Here is a 19,822-nt window from a genome sequence, read left to right on the forward strand (position 1 = left end):
GCCAAAGCGGCTATAAGTGTTTTCGCCGGTTGGTGCAAGGTTGGCACCAGGTCTGTGTGTGGTGTGGGAGGTGTTTCTCTTGTATCGTTTCGAGTTGGGTCCAGTTATAATGTAAGAGTCTGAATAGGATATATTGTCGTTGCAAAAAAAAAAATGTGGCACCTAAAATCGAAACAAGTACAGGCAGTCATGATTTAGGCACCATTATCTTCCTCCCTCCTATCATTAAAGGCACGACTACACAGTTATGTTTGAATGAACATTTGGAATGTGAGTGCAGTTATCCACATGCTCCAGTGTGTAACTCACAGGCAGTGATTTTGGGTGCTCGAGGACCCAGTTTCATTTTCACAGAAAGCATCCTGATAAGTTATATAGAAGCAGTATTTGGATTGTGCACTGGCGATGCCACATGGTATACAAGGCCATGGGCCTAGGGTTTGAAAATGGGATTAGAAGAGTTGGGTGCTTGTTTGACCGGCGCAGACTCGATGGGCCGAAGGGCCTTTTTCTGTGCTGTCGACCTCTATGGGGCAGAATTTTACGAGAGCGGGATTCTCCCTTCCCGCTGTGGTCAATGAGGTTTAGAATGTCTCGCCGCATTTTACAGCCCCGTCTCCGCTGAAACTAGGCCTTAAAATTCTGCCCTGTGACTCTCTCCGGCAAAACCTTTCCTTCTTCTCCGTGTGTTTCACTGCAGCGCTGGTGATCAGCGCTCCTTTAAGCTTCTTCCACAGCCTTTCGACCTCTTTATTTCAAACAGGGCGTTAAAACTGTTCTCTCCCTGACTGAAATGGAACAATAACCTTTGGACTCCCGCATAGAATATTAGACGAAAAGAATATTAGAAAATCGAGGAATAATTCAAAAGGAAATTGGTGGAAAGCGTGTGTCTGATGTTTAGTCCCACCGCGAGTGAGGCTCTGAATGGTCATAAAACTACTGCTCAAGTGTTACTGATTTACTCTGTGAGAAATGTGCAGAAACAGGATGAGGAAGGACAGGTTTACAGCCAAAGAGCGAGAGAGGAAATAACAAGGGGACAGGGAGTAGGTTGAGGGAGTGAGAATGGAGGGAGGGAAGGTGGAGGAAACAGAGGGGATATGGAGGAAGAGAGGGGGGAGACTAGAGGGAGAGGGGGAAAGGGGGAAGGAAAAGGCGAGAGTGAGGAGAGAGAGAGTGGGAAATAAAGGGAGAGGGGAGAGCGGAGAGAAAGGGAGTGAGGGAGGGGGAGAATGCGGAATGGAGCAGAGCGGGGAAGGGAGGGAAAAAGGGGGGAGATTGGGGGAAAAGAGGGAGAGTTGCCGAAAGGGGGAAAAGAGGGGAGTGGGAAAAAGAGAGAGGAAATGAGGAGGGGGAAAGAGAGAAAGTGAAGAAAAGGATTATAGTGAGTAGAAATAAAGTGTTTAGATATTTTACTGTCAGTTAAAAGTATTATTTCTGATGTATATGGTTAATATTAGGGTAATAAAGCCCTTTGATGCGGACTCAGTTTATTGCTGCAATTTATTTGGATATAAAAGTGTGTTACGGAGAAGTTTAACAATGGCCCAGCTTTTGATACTGACTGTGTGGACCTGACTGAAATAGTTAGAAACTTCCAGCAATGGGGCCTGTGCAAAGCTGATTAATTGCTAATAATTAACTTTACCGATTGACGCAATGATTGGTTAAACTGATGTTTCTATTAGGCGGGTGGGAAAGGTTTAATGGCTGATTCTGAGAGGTGAGTTTCCCAGCACGGACCTGGGCTGACAACCCTCCAGGAGCGCCCTGGAGCCCTGAGAAATATGCAGTCGGCTAAACCCGGAAGAAAAATCCTAGGGGGTATTAAAAAATAGTTTTAAAAATAATTGTTTGAGCTCTTTGCTTATTAGATATGATAATGGTGGGGTGGTTGGGAGGGGCTGTTTGAATGTCACTGAACAGGGTAATGAAGTGTCTGGTGGCTTTAGCATGAGGAGGTGGGACATTGTGATGATGGACATGTTGGGAAGACCAATGGCAGGAAGTAGAGTCGGGGGGGTGATGTTTGGAGGTCTTGGGATGAAACCTCCAGGAATATGTACAACCAGGGGTGGTAATTCTAGAACAGACAAGTGTTCGCCATTGAGAGACAGGCCACTCGAAAGAGGCTTAACCATCGACTGTCGACTGACCCATGGGCGCTATGGCAATTATCCCATAGGCACCATGGCAACTGTCTTGTGGGTACTTAGTAGCTGTATGGTGGGTACCATGGCAACTCACCTCTGGGCACCGTGGCAACTGACCCTTGGGTACAATGCGGTTATACAAACCATGGATGCCATGGCAACCAACCAGTGGCTACCGACCCACGGGCACCATGGCAACTCTCTCGTGGGTACCTAGTAACTGTGTGGCGGATATCATGGCAACTCACCTCTGGGCACCATGGCAACTGATCCACGGGTGCCGCGGCAACTGACCACTGGGTATCACAGCAACCAGCCCATGGGTAATCATGGTTATATAACCCCTGGGCGCCATGGTAACTGACCGGTGGGTACCATGGCAACTCTCTGTGGGTACCATGGCAACTGGCCTCTGGGCACCGTGGCAACCAACCAACAGGTATCACAGCAACCGGCCCATGGGTACAAGGGTTAAATAACCTGGCAACTGACCAGTGGACAGGATACCCGTGGATACCTGCCACTCTATCCAGGCCCTGGGAGAAGACGAGCAAACTGGGAGACCCTGCAAACCTCTTGAGCCTGGTTAGGAAATTCCAACTGGGGGAAGAATGTAACTTGTGCTGAAGTTGGAATAATTAAGAAAAGAGACGCAGCTGCATATTAGTCACGGTAGAAAATTAAATTACCAGCAGTCTGGTTTTCTAAGTAATATTTAAATACTCTAATAACCTCTCTCCTTCGCCGGAGAACGGGGGAAATGACAGCTCACTCAGGGTTTCGAGACACTGCTTAATCTGCCAGGAAATTACACCGGCGCAAATTGGATTTTATTATTCTTGCGAGGAGCACAGGTATCGGAGGATGAGTTTCAACGGCATCAACGGCCTTGCCCAACCAGGCTGTCTTCTATTCAGCCGTTGCCTGAGGCCCAATAACTCCGGGCAGTCCGCCTGAAGCCCCACTCAATCCAGGGTCGCGGAGGCCATGAATGGGGCCTATCCGGCGGCGGGGAACCAGGGGCTCCAGTTCCAGGAGCGTCCCCGCGTGAGACTTCCAAATTCAGGTGTTATTTCTGCCTCGGCGCCATTTTGTACGCCAGGTCGGGGGGCGCCCAACCCTCCAGGCATCTCCAGGAAGGAAGGGGTTCATCTCCTGGGCCCTGCTGCGGAGTGAAGCTACCAGGCCGGGAAAAGTAAACGGAATCCACATCGAGCTGCTTCAGTTGTAAGAAACTTGGGTAAAAGGCTGTTGGGCGGACAGGGAAAATTAATCCAGTCGGGCGATGAAGAGTTTGTCCACTCTCTGATTGGTGTGGGAAGGTGGCGATGACGGGCATGCCGGATGACCAATGGTGGGAGTATTGGGGGGTGGGCAGGACAGGCAGTCGCTTGAGGAAACTTCTAGGTGACACCCAGTCAGGGCGTCTAGACGAGGCCCAGTCAAAGACAGGTCCTGAACTGCTTTGGGTTGCGATCTCAACGGTGACGTCAGGGGCTAGCTTCCAGTGATGGCTCCAGACCACAGCTACCAGGCCCAGCTGGACGGCACCTCATTTACTTGAGGCAGGGGCTGCCACATCTCTGGCACCTGCCGCCCGTTGGGCGTAGGCGGGGTTAACCCTTGCCCCCAACCTTGGCCTAGGTCCTTTCGGCTCCTAGGCCCTAAGCTCTTGAATTTCGCTCCAAATCTTCTCAGCCTCCATCTTTGCAATTCTCCTCAGGACCCACCTCTTCCACCCAGGCCTGTCCTAACGTCTCCCACTCTGCCTCGGGTAAGGTCCTGTTCGAATACGCTCCCGTGAGGCTCTTCAGGAGGTTTAACGAGACTAAACCCACTACGTAGAATAAAATCTTAGAACGATTACAGCACAGGGGGTCATTCGGGCCATCATGTCTGTGCTGGCTCTCTGCAACAACAACAACAACAGCAACTCTCCTAGTTTTACCCCCCCAGCCCTTTTCCTGAGGCCCGTGCAACCTTTTCCTCTTCAGGTAATTATCCAATTCCCTAACTGGATCTGCCTCCGCCCACACTCTCAGGTAGACCATTCCAGATCCTTCGTAAATAATCCTTCCTCATGTCGCCAAAGCTTCTTTGGCCAGTCGCCTTAAATCTGCGCCCCCTTGGTTCTCCATCCTTCTGCCAAGGGGAACAGTTTCTCCCCATCTGCTCTGTCCAGGCTCCTCCTGATTTTGAACACCCCTATCAAATCCCCTCTGAACCTCTGCTCCCCAAGGACAGTCTCACAAATCCATCTGCGCAGCTGAAGTCCCTCATCCTGCCTCGGAGAGGTCTCCCGACCCCGGTTCCCTAACCTATCCCTGCTTCCAAACCCATCCATCGATTCCTCCCCACACCCAGCCCCCCGACCTTTGCAAGGTAGCCAGGAAACTTTAGGAGAGTTGTGGAGACTTTTTTAAACTGAGATCGGTATTCTTCTGCCAGGCATGAGCTATGGAACTGAGGCTGGTAGATGGAGCTGAGATACTGATCAGCCATGATCTAATCGAATGGCAGAACAGGCTCGAGGGGCTGAATGGCCTCCCCCTTGTCTCTCAGTCCTCCTGCTTTCTCTGGCTGGGTCAGGGTGGGAGGTTGATGGAGCCAGAGGGACCCCAGACCCTGAGGCGAATCCCTAAAACGGTCAACTCTAACTTAGCGAGATAGAAAAGCTTATTTCTAAAGATGATAATGTTGGGGAGGTGACTTTCAGAAATCTCTGTCTTGGTGCTCAAAGTTCAAACTGCCCCAAAGAATCTCCAAAAGAAACGCTGAGCAGTTGGCAGCAATCCTGAAGTAGCTGGGCAATATCGCACCACTGGAGGAGTCCACTCAGCCCATCCTGTCGGTGCTAGCTCTTCAACCGGAGCTGCCCGGCCGATACCCTGGACTTTGCCTGGACTTATTTAGATACCTGCAACTCTAAACCCCTCCACTTCTGCACTCCGAGGAGAACCTTGCTATTTACAGAGATTGACCCTTCACTAGGTGTTTACTGCTGCACATTTGTCTGCACTGGCACCCAGCTGTGCCAGTCACCCCAGCCAGTCTGTGCCCTCTTGATTCTCCCTGATGCTTCACCGCTCCCCAACAACAACAACCCTCTTGTGCCAACTTCCAAAGCCATTTGGGGAAGTAAAAGAGATTGTAGAGCAGATATGACCCACAATCTTCTCATTCTCTCTCGATCGTAGAGCAGGTACCCCCCCCAAAATAACCCAAAATCTTCTAATCCTCTCTCCAACTCCTTTCTGTTGAATTGTGCGCAGACAGGATATACAATTATACCGGAGTGAAGTGTAATCTGTATAACAGTGCAGTGTAATATCATTACAATATAGCAATGCTGTGTAATATCATTACAACGATACCGTACATTTATATTGTGATCTTAAAGTCATCAAACATTCCACATTGCTTCCAAGGAGGGATTATCAAACCACAAATGCCACTGACACATCAGCAGCTATTCAGACAGGTGACCAAAAGCTTGGTCAAAGAGGTTTGAAGGAGTGTTGTATAGGAGGAGAGGGAGTTCAGGGAGTTCAGTGAAGTTCCTTGTCCGTACCTTTGTTACCTCCAGGCCCGACCATTCCAACACACTCCAGGCTGCTCTCCCACATTCTACCCTCTGTAAACTTGAGGTCATCCAAAACCCTGCTGCCCGTGTCTGAGCTTGAAGCAAGTCGTGCTGGTTTATCAGCCCCGACCGACCGACACTGGCTCCCAGTCAAACGACATCTTGATTTTAGGGTCTGGGGTCCCTCTGGCTCCACCATGCTCCCACTCATCCTTGTTTTCAAATCCCTCCATGGCCTCACCCCCTCCCTATCTCTGTAATCTCCTCCAGCCCCACACCCCTCCGAGATATCTGAGCTACTCCAGTTCCAGCTTCTTGTGCATTCCCAATTGTAACCAGTGACGCGGTGGGAATATCTACTCACAATCCAGAGGCCCAGGCTAATGCCCTGGAAGACATTTCGATATTTTGTGTATTTTCGTTCTGCAGTAAGGCTCTTCTAACATACCTTGTATTTCTGTTTGTAAGTGAAATGCAACCGGTTGTGGTGTGGACCAGCCTGCGGAGTTCAGCATTGGGTGGTAGGGACATGGATTGCAGAGGATATCGGGATGAAGGGAGAAGTCTGACCGAAGACATCATCACTGAGGCTGATATTGAACTTACTAAAAATAAAGACAGTCTCAACTAAACAGGCGCACACACACACACACACGCACACACACAGACACACACACACACGCGCACACACAGACACACCGACACACGCACACAGAGACACACACAGACACACACACACACATAGACACACACGCACACACACACAAACACAAACACACACACACACATGCACATCAGGACATGCCACCATATGCTGAGGGATATCATCACTGAGGCTGATATTGAACTTACTAAAAATAAAGATAGTCTCAACTAAACAGACGCACACACAGACACACACACACACACACACACACAGACACACACACACACACACACACAGACACACACACACACAGACACACACACACACACACATAGACACACACACATGCATACACACACAAACACAAACACACATACAGACAAACACACACGCACATGCACATCAGGACATGCCACCATATGCTGAGGGATATCATCGCTGAGGCTGATATTGAACTTATTAAAAATAAAGACAATTTCAACTAAACAGGGGTACACACACACACACACACACGCACACAGACACACACACAAACACACACAGACACACACACACACACACACACATACAAAAACACACACACACACACACACATGAGGACATGTCACTGGGGTGGTGGCTAAGCACTAGACACCCTGTCTACAGAGACTGACCGAGGCAATGGCTTTTCTTCCTGCCTCACCAAGATACAGAAATCACACCCATTGTTGGCAGGTACCTGGAGACAGCTCCTGCTGAGAGCAGGAAATGACCACATGCAGGTGGTCTTTGCGTGACCCAGGGTGGGATCGATAATCCAATCGGACAACTCGATTTAAGACAGTACCTTCTATGCCGAGGGACCAGGGGATCAGCTCTCAGGGATATAGCTGCTGGAGCCGGGAAGCGTGACTTGGTCAGTGAGAGAGAGGAAGTCGCCCGACTGACCACCCGGGGATCGAGCTCCTGCACGTGGGTCTTACTGCGAGTATACAGCATCGCTTAGCGCGTTAATAAAGACTCTCCACATCAAGTGGAAACTGTACCCAAAGTTGTTTCGTGTCACTGATACTCAGTCGGGGGTCTGGACCGTAGAGGCTGGTGGGACCCCCTGTTTACCAGTCTGGAAACCCTGGGGTCAGAGGTTCAAATCCCACCCTGGCCGCTAAATTCAATTAATAGTAAATTATTCATAATAATTAATAAACCTGGAATATGAAGCCAGGCTCAGTAAAGGTGATAACTATTCAATGCCACTGATGCCCCTTTAGGGAAGGAAATCTGCTGTCCTTACCCGGTCTGGCCCACATGTGACTCCAGACCCACAGCAATGTTGACACTCAGATGCCCCCTGAAATGGGCACTCAGCAAGCCGCTCAGTTCATGGGCGCCTTGCCAGCGATGCCCGCATCACACGAAAAAACATAAGGAAAGTTAAAATTGCTCCACCGTTGGTGGCTGTGTCTTCAGGTGCCTTGGATCCAAACTCTGGGATATACCCCACCTCTCCCACTCTACACCCCCCTCCCACCCTACACCCCCCTCTCCCTCCCTACACCCCCCTCTCCCACCCTACACCACCCTCTCCCACCCTACACCCCCCTCCCACCCTACACCCCCCTCCCACCTACACCCCCCTCCCACCCTACACCCCCCTCCCACCCTACACCCCTCTTCCACCCTACACCCCTCTCCCACCCTACACCCCCCTCCCACTCTACACCCCCCTCTCCCACCCTACACCCCCCTCCCACCCTACACCCCGCTCCCACCCTACACCTCTCTCCCACCCTACACCCCCCTCTCCCACCCTACACCCCCCTCCCACCCTACACCCCCCTCCCACCCTACACCCCCCTCCCACTCTACACCCCCCTCCCACCCTACAGCCCCCCTCCCACCCTACACCCCCCTCCCACTCTACACCCCCCTCCCACCCTACACCCCGCTCCCACCCTACACCCCCCTCCCACCCTACACCCCGCTCCCACCCTACACCTCTCTCCCACCCTACACCCCCCTCTCCCACCCTACACCCCCCTCCCACCCTACACCCCCTCCCACCCTACACCCCCCTCCCACCCTACACCCCCCCTCCCACCCTACACCCCCCTCCCACCCTACACCCCCCTCCCACCTACACCCCCCTCTCCCACCCTACACCCCCCTCTCCCACCCTACACACCCCTCTCCCACCCTACACACCCCTCTCCCACCCTACACCCCCTCCCACCCTACACCCCACTCCCACCCTACACCCCACTCCCACCCTACACCCCTCTCCCACCCTACACCCCCCTCACACCCTACACCCCTCTCCCACCCTACACCCCCCTCCCACGCTGCAACCCCCCTCCCACCCTACACCCCCCTCCCACCTTACACCCCCCTCCCACCCTACACCCCCCCTTCCCACCCTACACCCCCCTCCCACCCTACACCCCTCAGCCTCATTTTCCCCCTTTAACACGCTCCTTAAAACTCTTTGACCAAGCATTTGGCCACCTGACCTAAGACCTCCTCACAAGGCTGAGTGTCACACTCTGTTTTCTAACCCTCCCGTGCGTCACTTGGGGACGTTTCACTCCTGTTAAAGGCCCTATCGAAATGTTGTTGTTGTTGAGGGAGGGACGTTCAGAGCTCAGGGCCCCTGGCAGCTGAAGGTGTGGTTGCGATGGTGGAGCAGAGGAGATCGGTAATGCTCCAGGGGCCAGAACTGGAGGCACGCAGAGGGTTGAGGGGGTGAGAGGAGGTTTTCGACACCGGTGGGGGGAGGGTGAGGTGAGGGAGGGATTTGAAAACAAGGCTGAGAATTTAAGAATAATGCAGCAGGGCAGAATAACGGTTAATATGTTAACAGGTTAACATTTACAGCGGCTCTCGAAAGCACCCATGTAAACACAAGACGTAGGGTAATACATGAGGGCTGGGTGGGCTCCGAGACTCCGTACAGCTTTCCCAAGGTGGGACATTAAGCAATCTCCCGGGAAGCAATGCTGGCGGCTTTAAGGCGACAGAAACTCCCTCTCGTTCTCCCCCCCGCAACAAGGAGATTTTGCCTTCGGAGGGATCCGGGACGTGCAGTTCCGCCCATGGCCACTAGATGTTGTAAACGCCCTTCGGATGGATCAGCTGCGTCACACCCGGGATTCACAGCCGGGGCGAAGTTGGGAATCGCTCCCAACGTCCGGGCGTGAGGGGATTCCCCGTTTTAACGCCGGACACCGGCCAGCAGCCGGTAACGTGACCGGACAAAGCGGCCAAAGTGGCCCTGTCCGCGGCGCCCCTCACTGCCCCGGGTACAGGGACCCAATACCCACCGCACGCCCACAGGGGTTGCCAACGCCCCCGGGAACTGAAGGTTTAATCTCCTCGCGCTGCCGGGGGGAGGGGAGGGGGAGCGGGGGGGGCAATGCCAATGGGCGGGAGTGCGGGAGGTCACGTGATGAAATCTCCAGGAATGCGCCCAGCCGTGGTTGGCAACCCTTGGCACTCCCACCACGGAGGACGGGCTGAAGCGATGCCGGGGGGGGTCGTGGTGAGAGGGGTGATGTACAATCAGTGCCCCACTGCTCACCGACACCCCCTCATTTCATCCCCGCTGGGAGGTTCCCTATCGCTCGGTGTCGGGGTGAGTTGTCCTGAGGGAAACTCAGGGCGGGCGGGAGAGCTTCTCCCATAGAGAGAGAGAGGACCCGGTCTCCCTGTTATCAACGGGCAGCAAGTGTCCTTGGGCAGCCTCTTGGGGTCCGGGGGGGAAGGGAGGAGGGGGTTGGGGCAGAAGGGGGAGAGGGGAGCGGGGTGGGGGAGAGGGAGGGAGGTGGGGAAGGAGGGGAGGGGGAGGGTGTAGGGGGAGGGGGCAGAGGAGGGGGGAGTGGGGGTGGGGGGAGGGGGGAGGGGGGAGGGGAGAGGGGGGGAGAGGGGAGGGGGAGGAGGAGGGGGGAGGGGGGAGTGGGGGAGAGAGGGGAGTGGGGGTGGGGGGGAGGGGGAGGGGGGAGGGGAGAGGGGGGGAGAGGGGAGGGGGAGGAGGAGGGGGAGGGGGGAGTGGGGGGGAGGGGGGAGGGGGGAGGGGGGGAGAGGGGAGGGGGAGGGGGGAGGGGGAGGGGGGGAGAGGGGAGGGGAGGAGGAGGGGGGAGGGGGGAGTGGGGGAGAGGGGGGAGTGGGGGTGGGGGGAGGGGGAGGGGGGAGGGGAGAGGGGGGGAGAGGGGAGGGGGAGGAGGAGGGGGGAGGGGGAGGGGGGAGAGGGGAGGGGAGGGGGAGGGGGGAGGGGGGGAGAGGGAGGGGGAGGAGGAGGGGGAGGGGGGAGTGGGGGAGAGAGGGGAGTGGGGGTGGGGGGAGGGGGAGGGGGGAGGGGAGAGGGGGGGAGAGGGGAGGGGGAGGAGGAGGGGGGAGGGGGAGTGGGGGGGAGGGGGGAGGGGGGAGGGGGGGAGGGGAGGGGGAGGGGGAGGGGGGAGGGGGGAGGGGGGAGAGGGGAGGGGGAGGAGGAGGGGGGAGGGGGGGAGTGGGGGAGAGGGGAGGGGGAGGAGGAGGGGGGAGGGGGGAGTGGGGGAGAGAGGGGAGTGGGGGTGGGGGGAGGGGGAGGTGGTTGGGGCAGAAGGGGGAGGGGGGAGTGGGGGTAAGTGGGGAGGGGAGGGGTGAGGGGGAGTGGGGGAGAGAGGGGAGTGGGGGTGGGGGGAGGGGGAGGGGGAGGGGGGGTGTTGCTCAGACCCCAAAGCAGGTGGAAGAAAATGGAGGACAAAATGGTGGCCACTTTCCCACTGCCCGGTGGCCAAAATGCCTGACCCTGTTTTCCTGATGCGTCGCCAGGAACAGACGGAAAACACTCAGGCCCACCGGGCTCACCCTCCAAGGGTGGCGGTGGGGGAGGTCCACTCAGTTTTTGTGGGAGCGCCGGGGGCGGCAGTGGCTCGAGAACAGGGAGCACCGCTGACCAGCCCTCTGACCGCTGGTGGTGACCAGAGGCTGAGCCGTGGGCTCGGCCGCTCAGCCTGAAGCATACGCGGCCGGGGGGTGTCCGATCACCACGATCACCGGGATCCGTGAACAGGGGGAGCAGAGGGAGGCCATTCGGCCCCTTTGAAGCTGTTCCTCCCCCACCCACCACCCCATTCAGCTAGACCGTGGGCAGGTTTGTATCTTAACGCCATTGATCAGCATTGACTCCGTATCTTTGCCCGATGGGCAGGATTTTCCCTTCGTCGGGCGGGGGTGGGGGTGACTGACCCGATCGGGTGTAAAATCACAGGCGATGGCGTCGGACGAGCATCCCGGTGTCACCGCGCAGCCTCACGATCTTTCGGTCAGCGGGCGCGCCCGGGAGTCGGTCAGTGCGCCCGCCCGACAATGAAGGGGCTGGTCAAGGCCCCGAAGCCATGAATTAATGTGTGTTTCTCGCTGGCCGTTTGACCACTTGGTCGGCGGGCGGACGGGCGATCAGGCCGGGCGGCCCTTTGCGTCTTTAACGAAACCTCATCCACGGGCGGGATGGGGGTTCCCAGCGGTAAATAAATATCCAGCAAACATTTTCCCCCCCTCGTGTTAAACAGGCCCCTCTTCGTGTGACTGAGTCGCGTGTTTTACATCATCTTTAAAATCTTTATTTTCGTTTCTCCGATTCTTCAGCTCCCCCCCTGAGGCAGCCCAGCCCCCACCCTCACCCACCCTCACCCACCACACCCCAGCGCATGGGCAGACTGCCACATTTGCCCTTCTCCCGCGCCCCTCCCACCCCCGCTCCCCGGCAATGCCAGTGTGAAATGGCAGCCGGGGGCTGATGGCAGGAGGTGGGCCCTTTGCCCCCAGTTATTCTCGGGCCTACCCGCCGGATGACCGGGAAATCCTGCTCCGCGTCCCTCCGGTCTGGGAGCAGCCCTGGGCTCTCCGGGGCCCGGGGCCCGGTGCTGTGCTGTTAGAGCCTGGGGGGTGGTTTTTGCCGGGCCGGAGGAGGGAGGTCCTGGTCTTCAAAACCGTCGGCCCCTCCGACGACGCGACTCGGGCCCTGAAGGGCCGGGGACCTGGACACAAGGGCAGGCCCGGCCGGAATCCCCAATCCAGGGTCGAGAGCTGAGAGGAGGCAACAGGGGGAAGAGGAGGAGGCCATTCAGCCCTTCGAGCCTATTCTGCCCCTGGCTGGACCCCATGCGGGGTCTGAATATCCCAGGGACTCCCGGGTTCTTTGGGAACCCCGACGCTCTTTCGGAGCGTCCTTCCGGGGGAGAGAGTCAGCACCCCCCTGCCCCACACTCCCCTCCCTCCCTCCCCCCAAACCCCACCCCCCTCCCTCCCCCCAAACCCCACCCCCCTCCCTCCCCCCAAACCCCGGCTTGACTTATATACGTGACTCCAGTCCCGGGCAGAGGGCGGGGTTTCCCGGCACGCCCCAGCCGTAAAAGCCCATCGATTTCGGGGGCACCGGGAGGGATGCCAGCGAGGGGGAGGGGGAGGGGGGGGGGGAAAGATCCCAGACAAAGGGATCGAGGCAGCGGGGGGGATGGGGACTGGTTCCCCCACCCCCCCTTCACTAACCGCGACCTGCCCCCAAAAACCTCACCCCCGGCCAGCACCCGCACCACCCCCCCACACCCCGCTCGGTCAGGCTCGCCCCGGCCGTCGCTCTCCCGCCTCCCCGACAGCCTCGCCCACGGCAACGCTCACCGGGACCGTCCGTCTCACTCACCAGTTGTTCACTTGCAGGATGGTGAGGCCCGTGTCCTGCGCCAGTTGCTTCTTCTGCTCCTCCGACGGGTACGGGTGCTGGAAAAGGGGAGGGGGGAGTGGGGGGGGAGACACAAGAGGGTAGAATAAGTCGCGACCTGCAACCCCATCGGCTCCTAGCCCACCTCACCGGGGCCGAAGGGTCCCTCCCATTCAGCCAACAACAGGAACAAAGCAGCGACATGGGGTGGGGGTGGGGGTGGGGGGTGAAATAACAGGGGTTAAGTTGGGTTGAGCGGGAGCGGTGGAGGTAGTGGGGGGAAACCGGGTCTACTTCACTCATTCCCGGGGTGCGGGCGTCTCCGGCATTCATCGCCCGCCCCTAATTGCCCCTTCAGGAGGTGGCGGTGGAGCCCCCGTCTCGAGCCCCTGGCGCTGTTTCGAAGACAGGCAGGAGAGTTCACCCACCCGCCGTGCCCTGGACAGGCTTATCCCTCAGCCAACACGGGCTTAAACAAAACAGCTCACACCCGCTCGGGACCTCACTGTGGGATCTTGCTGTGCGCACGCTGGCCTCCCCGCTACAGCAGCGGCCAGAGTTTCATTTTCTCATTGTCTGCGAAGCGCCCGGGGGGTGTCCTGGGGGAGTTGGTGAGAGGGGCTATTGTTAGAAATGCAAGATCGCTCTCCATTCTTCCTTGGGCTTTCTCTCAATCTCTCTCTCTTCCCCCGACCCACCTCTCTCTCTCCTTCTCCCTCTCTCCTTCTCCCTCTCTCCTTCTCCTTCTCTCCTTCCCTCTCTCTCCTTCTCCCTCTCTCCTTCTCCCTCTCTCCTTCTCCCTCTCTCCTTCCCTCTCTCTCCTTCTCCCTCTCTCCTTCTCCCTCTCTCCTTCTCCCTTTCTCAATCTCCCTCTCTCCTTCTCCCTCTCTCCCTCTCCCTCTCTCCTTCTCCCTCTCTCCTTCTCCCTCTCTCCCGCTCTGATCCTCCTGTCAGTGGGTATCGCTGTCTTGATCGTTTAATTCAAAACACGGGCCAGAGCTCAGCCATGGAAATAATCACTGCTGCTTAGCCTGAGGGCGAATTTCATCGCAGTCAAACCAAGAGCTGGGGATCGGGCTCTCCCGAGATCCAAGGCCTCAACCTTCTCAAGGGCCGAGATGCTCTACAAACTTGTTTTGGAAGCTGAGGGTAAACGACGCCAGCAAAATGACGCGTCCGGCCGAGGGGACGGGCGGCGAGGGGTGTGTTCAACGCCACTGTTAAGGTCAGGGGAGAGCGATGGCCGCACCCGGACGCCATCACCAGCCCCGCCGAGCGGCTCCAAGGACAGCGTTTCCTCCCCCCACCAGGGACAGCGCCATGGTTTCACCGAGAGGAACAGCCCCTCCCACCGCGCGACGCCCGTCAGACACCTTTTTATTTTTTTTTGAAGCCCAGAGCCACCGTTGGAAGGTCGGAACCGCGACGGCCGATTTCTGCACAGCAGGATCCCGCAAACGTCAATTTGACCGGATGACCTGTGCGTTTTTTTTCCGGCTGGGCGTTGGCGGAGGGGTTAGGCACGGGTCGGGAAACCGGAATCGCAGAACCACAGGGCGCGGAAAGAGGCCCTTCGGCCCATTGAGTCTGCACCGACAGGTGAAAACCGGGCCGAACCCTCCTGTTCTCCCTCCAGTTGTGACGAGGATCTTTTACATCCACCAACAACGGCAGCAAATGGTTTACTCAGCGTCTTTATTCATTCGTGGGATGCGGACGTCGCTGGCAGGGGCAGCATTCGTTGCCCGCCCCTAAACGCCCTTGAACTGAGTGGCCATTTCAGAGGAGGGCCAGTTAAGAATCAACCACGTTGCTGTGGGTCTGGAGTCACATGTAGGCCAGACCGGGTAAGGGCAGCAGATTTCCCTCCCCAAAGGGCATTTTCTCGGTTAAGCCTGCAGCAATGTTATTCTGAATGACGTGGGAACACACTTTAATGAACTTTTAAGCTAGAGGCAAGATGACTACCAACAACGACGCAGCCAAGTGCACCGGTAGTTTAGTGAAGCAGATGGGTTTTTACGACAATCGAAGATAGTTGTCATGGTCACCATCACTGAGGCTAACTCTATATTCCAGGTTTATTAATTGCTGCCGTAGTGGGGTTTGAACCCATGTCCCCAGAGCATTAGCCCGGGCCTCTGGGTTACTAGTCCAGTGACGCTGTTGCTACACTATCGTCCAACCGTCTTTAATGTAATAAAGACACCCAAACGTGCTTCACAGGAACGTTATAAAACAAAGTATGACACCGGGCCGATATCTAAGGAGATATTAGATCAGATGACTAAAAGCTTGGTCAAAGCGGTAGGTTTTAAAGAGTGTCTTAAAGGAGGGAAGTGAGGTAAGAGAGGTTTGAGGAGGGAATTCCAGAGCTTGGGGTCCAGGAAACTGAAGGCACGGCCACCACCACTGGTGGAGCAATTATAGTCGTGGATGCTAAGGAGACCAGAACTAGCGCAGATATCTCAGAGGGTTGTGGGGCTGGAGGGGATTCCCGGCATAGGGAGGGGTGAGGCCACGGAGGGATTTGAAAACAAGGGTGAGAATTTTAACACAGGGGCGTTGTTGATCGGGAGACGGTGTAGGCCGGCTGAGAGAGCCTTGTTTTAACACGTGGCCTGGAAAGACAGCGCCTCCAACAGTCTCCCCGTCCATTGGGACTGCACTGGCTTTTATACTCAACCCTCTGGGAGCAGAACTCAAACTCACAGCCTTCTGACTCTGTGGCAACCTCGGCTAATTATCATTCGGGACTCGGTTATGGACACGGGCAGTCCCGGCCCTCGATGTGCCTCATGGACACCAGCGTGGCTGACTCTCTTATGGGTTTGGTAAGTAGAACGAAAAGAAACTAAAGATTTCGGTCTGAAGGCTCCATTGCTGAGAGGAATCCAAGTGTTCACCTCCGGGCAAGTGTTCAACGGAGCTGTAAAAGAACCACTCCAAGGCTCAGAGTTTGAAGTCTCCGCTCCCCTCGCCCCCATCTTAGCCCCTAGGACACTGGGCAGGATTTAATGAAGGACATCGGATCGGGCAAGATGGCGGGATTGGGGTGGGGGGGGGCGGTGCGCTGGGAGAATCGGCTGGGGGTACCCGCATTCGATTCCTGGCGTTGGGAAAACTGTCCGTCGTTTAATAGGGAGCGGGAAGGGCCCGACGTGGGAATCTTGTCTGCTGGAGGTAGGATGTCCATGAGGCTCATCAGGGAACCACATGAAGCCAATGATCCCTGAGCCCAGCCCCTGGGGTTTAATGGCGGCTCAGGGGGTTTAACGGGACTCGTGTGCATCTCCCAGAGACCCAGCAATCCCTCCCGACTCCCACGGGGGAATGGGCACGTGTTGACCAGAGGCTCTGGCATCGGGAAGGGGTGTGGCAGGGGGGGCGTGTTGCTGAAAGCCAGCTCGCCTGCCCCTACTTCCAACCCCTTGGCACCCACCTCGTCAGTGACGCCCATCCCGCCCTCATTCACCTGACTCCAGTGATCCAGGAGTGATCTCCGATGGAGGCCTGGGAGCGTTCCTGGCAGCCACCGATGGGCCAGTTGCTCCTGGGGGCAGGGTTTCCACCCTCCCTGGGGCTTTGATTGGGTGGAGGGGTCCGACACTGTCCAGGTAAAGGCCCCGACTGCACCCAAATGGCGCTGGGCCTCCCGCAGAGAAGCAACTTGGGCTCCCACTGGTTCTCCAATGGGTGCGGGGAGTCCCTGTCATCTGGATTAAATTCTGCCCCCTGATTCTCACTGGGTCCAGGGGACCGAGCTACTCAGCAACCAGGGGCTTCCTGTGCGAGCCCAGGCAAGTCAGCGTCTGCGGGCCATTCAACTGCAGAGGCTTCACAGCCCCGCTTGACCCATTCCTCACCCGTCGGTCACATGCCTGGTGCCCAGTGGGTCACCGCGCCGCAATCGGGACCAGGAGCGATTCCTGTCCTTTACCCGTGGTTTGGCGGGGGGAGGGGGGTGGTGGTGGATCTACCTGAGATAGGCTCACGCGATCAGTCCCGGGGACCAGAGCTGGGATCTTCCTACACGGGGCAGGGTGCCTCGAGTGTGAGTGGTGGCGGAGGTAGGCCGCAGGCTCCACTGAAGGAAAAGCCGTTGTGATGGCAGCCGAACAAAATGGCTGGTGTGGCGCGGAGCTGGTGAAGAGCTGGTGTGCATCCTCATCACCGGCGGAGGAGGTGGTAGCGCCCGGTCGCCCAGCCGATGAACCGTGGTGCTTTGGGTGCCGGTCTCCCCTCAGAGCCAGGCAGCCCCCAGGCACACGGTTCCAGGGACTAGAGACAATCTCCTCTCTCCCCCTTAGGCAGCCCCTCGGGATGGAGGATGACTCTCTTCCACTCCGGGGTCCGCGAGGTAGTCCAACGCTGGACCCGCGTTGGGAGGGGGGGCTGGGGTCCGGGGGAGGGGGAGGCAGGTGGGGTTTGGGGAGCAGGGCGGGTGGGGGGGTTTGGCCCTTCCTTAGCGCCCGGGGCCTATCGGAGACGTCCAGCGCCTTTTGCGGACGCCCCCCCTCCCTCTCCAGCTTCGCACTGTCTCGAGCAAGAGGCTCCCGCAGGTCGGCGGGGATGTGGCATTTTGTTTTCCAGAGGGTTGGGGGGGTGGGTGCTTTGAGGATGGGCCCTGAAACGCTCCCCCTGCCCTCCTGGTGACCGGTTGCCGTGGCGAAGCTCGGCGTGGGAGAGCACGCGCCGGGGCGTGCGGACGACGTGGCTGATTAACCGTAACTGGTGCCCTCGATACTGGGGGGCGCGGGCCCGAGAGAGGGGGCCACGAATACGGGAGCGCGCCAACCCTGCCGGTGAATTTGCCGGATTGGAGTACAAGGTCCAGGTTGGCGCTGCCCGGTTACAGGTACCGGGGGGGGGGAATTCTACGCCAGCCGCACCTTATGGCCTCCGCCCGCTGCTTTTTTTTTTGGCGTGAGCTGTGGCGCGTTCTCTCAGGCGTGAAAGGTGCCAGGGCACGACTCGGGAAAGAACAGCGGCGTTCCTCCTGGCGTCCTGGCCTACAATCTGCATCCCTCAGCCGACACTAAAAAAAAAACACATCGCCTGGCCACTTAGCTGCATCGCTCATCGCGGGATCCTGCTGTGCCCCCAGTCGGACGCCGAGTTCCCCGACATCGAGATGGCGATCGGGCTCCCGACGGGCGTCAGTGCCCGCCAAGCGCGGTGGGGGTGCCCTGAGGCCATGAAGGCCGCTATATAAATGCATTCCCCCCTTCCCCCTCCGCTGCCCTTCACTATCGGCTTTTAACAGCTCGGGGGGGTCGGCTAATTATTATTATGCGGCCCAGGTCAACTTGAAGGTGTGGGGTAGGGTCCGTGAGAATTGGTTAAAAATGGCCTGCGAGGCACGGACCTTGAAAAGCTTTTGACCAGGTCGCTGAAATCTCGGAGCCACAAAGGGCCACAACTTTAGCCATCTAATTAGAGGCTGAATGTGTCTTTCTTTTCTCGGTTGTTTGAAGTGTGGGTGACAACAGATGGCAGATAACATCATGATCCATTTAAAGCCGGTGGAAAGGAAAAAAAGCTGCCTTTTACAGGCCGTGGCTTTGGTGGCCTCTCTGTTTCTTATCTGACAGGCCCCAGTGATGGATGAGCCCTGGGCCTCCGTGTCTCTCACACTAAGGCCTGTGTCAGAGGCGCTTTGACAGCAGGTTGACGGATGGGGCCTGCAGACAACACAGGCCTCCCCGTCCACACTCCTAGGGCCTGGCAGCAGGGTAGGCCCCAGGGGGTTGCCATGGGAGACCGGATCATGCTGCCTCTTCCCCTCTGTTTCCAATTGCAAATAACCTCATAACGAACGTGTTTGCTATGTCTGTAGCAGCTGTGACCCAAAATGAACCTGGGGGAAAGGACAAAAGTATCCTCAGAGATGGTGCCACTGAATGATTAATTATGACCTTTGGACAGGGGAGAAGTCTTTCGGGTCAGGGTGGGAAAGAAAATCACATGTTTTTAAAATAAGTTTGATGTATATCATTCCCTCCCCCAATCCCACCGACCGCCTCCCCCCCACACCCCATGTTTTAAACAGTTCTTACAGAGACAGTTTTACCACAGAAATGAGAGGCTACCTTTAACCTCGGGAGGTTGCAGGTGTTTCCTCAGGACCAGGAATTTCATTTGTAGCTTGGAGTTTTGGCACTGCGGTTCGGGACAGGGACTAGGGGGGCCCCCCTCCTAGGACTGCCTGAGCTGTGCCGATCTTGGGCTCGTTTGGGAGTGTTCTCAGTTCCGGACCAGGTTCGAAGGCTCTCACCGGAGTCTGGGGGACGCGCAATCAAAGCCGACACGGTTCCGGCGGAGTGATTCGCCTCAAGAGGACCTTTAATCCAGCCCCGGTCTCCCCCCGTCCGGGTCGATGAGAAGCTATTGCGGCACTATTCCGACGTACTCCATGGCAACACCTCTACCAGAGCCCACGTGCCAGCCGATCAATACTCTCCTCTCATGCGGTACAAATTGTTGTTCCCTTCACTCTTGCGAATCGGCCCCGATGAGTGCAGGGTGAAAAGCTTCGCCAAGCACGTTTTACTCTTCAACCCACACCAGGAAACCCAGATTATCTGCTCATCGTCACACTGCGGTTGGTTGGGATCTTGCTGTGTGCAATTTGGCTGCCACCCTCCTAACGTTACAACAGTAGCTCACGCTACAAAAAGGCTTCATTGGCTGTAAAGCGTTTTAACCGATCGGCCGTCAATCCCTGGAGACTCCAGGCCAACCCTGGAGGGTTGGTAACCCGA

At 57.0% G+C, this 19,822-nt stretch overlaps 1 protein-coding gene across 9 annotated transcripts in view; it reads right to left on the minus strand.

Annotated features, from left to right (window-relative positions):
• The window catches only part of LOC144671454 (homeobox protein Meis1-like), a 464,290-nt gene that overhangs the window by 20,127 nt on the left and 424,341 nt on the right, over positions 1–19,822 (minus strand). For all 9 annotated transcript variants that reach the window (XM_078533376.1, XM_078533369.1, XM_078533371.1 and 6 more), the window contains exon 9: positions 13,041–13,117. In XM_078533376.1, coding sequence (XP_078389502.1) covers positions 13,041–13,117 — 77 coding nt within the window. The remainder of the gene's footprint in view (positions 1–13,040; positions 13,118–19,822) is intronic.

Source organism: Cetorhinus maximus, chromosome 32 (assembly GCF_964194155.1).
Source record: "Cetorhinus maximus chromosome 32, sCetMax3.hap1.1, whole genome shotgun sequence".
Lineage (NCBI taxonomy): Eukaryota > Metazoa > Chordata > Chondrichthyes > Lamniformes > Cetorhinidae > Cetorhinus > Cetorhinus maximus.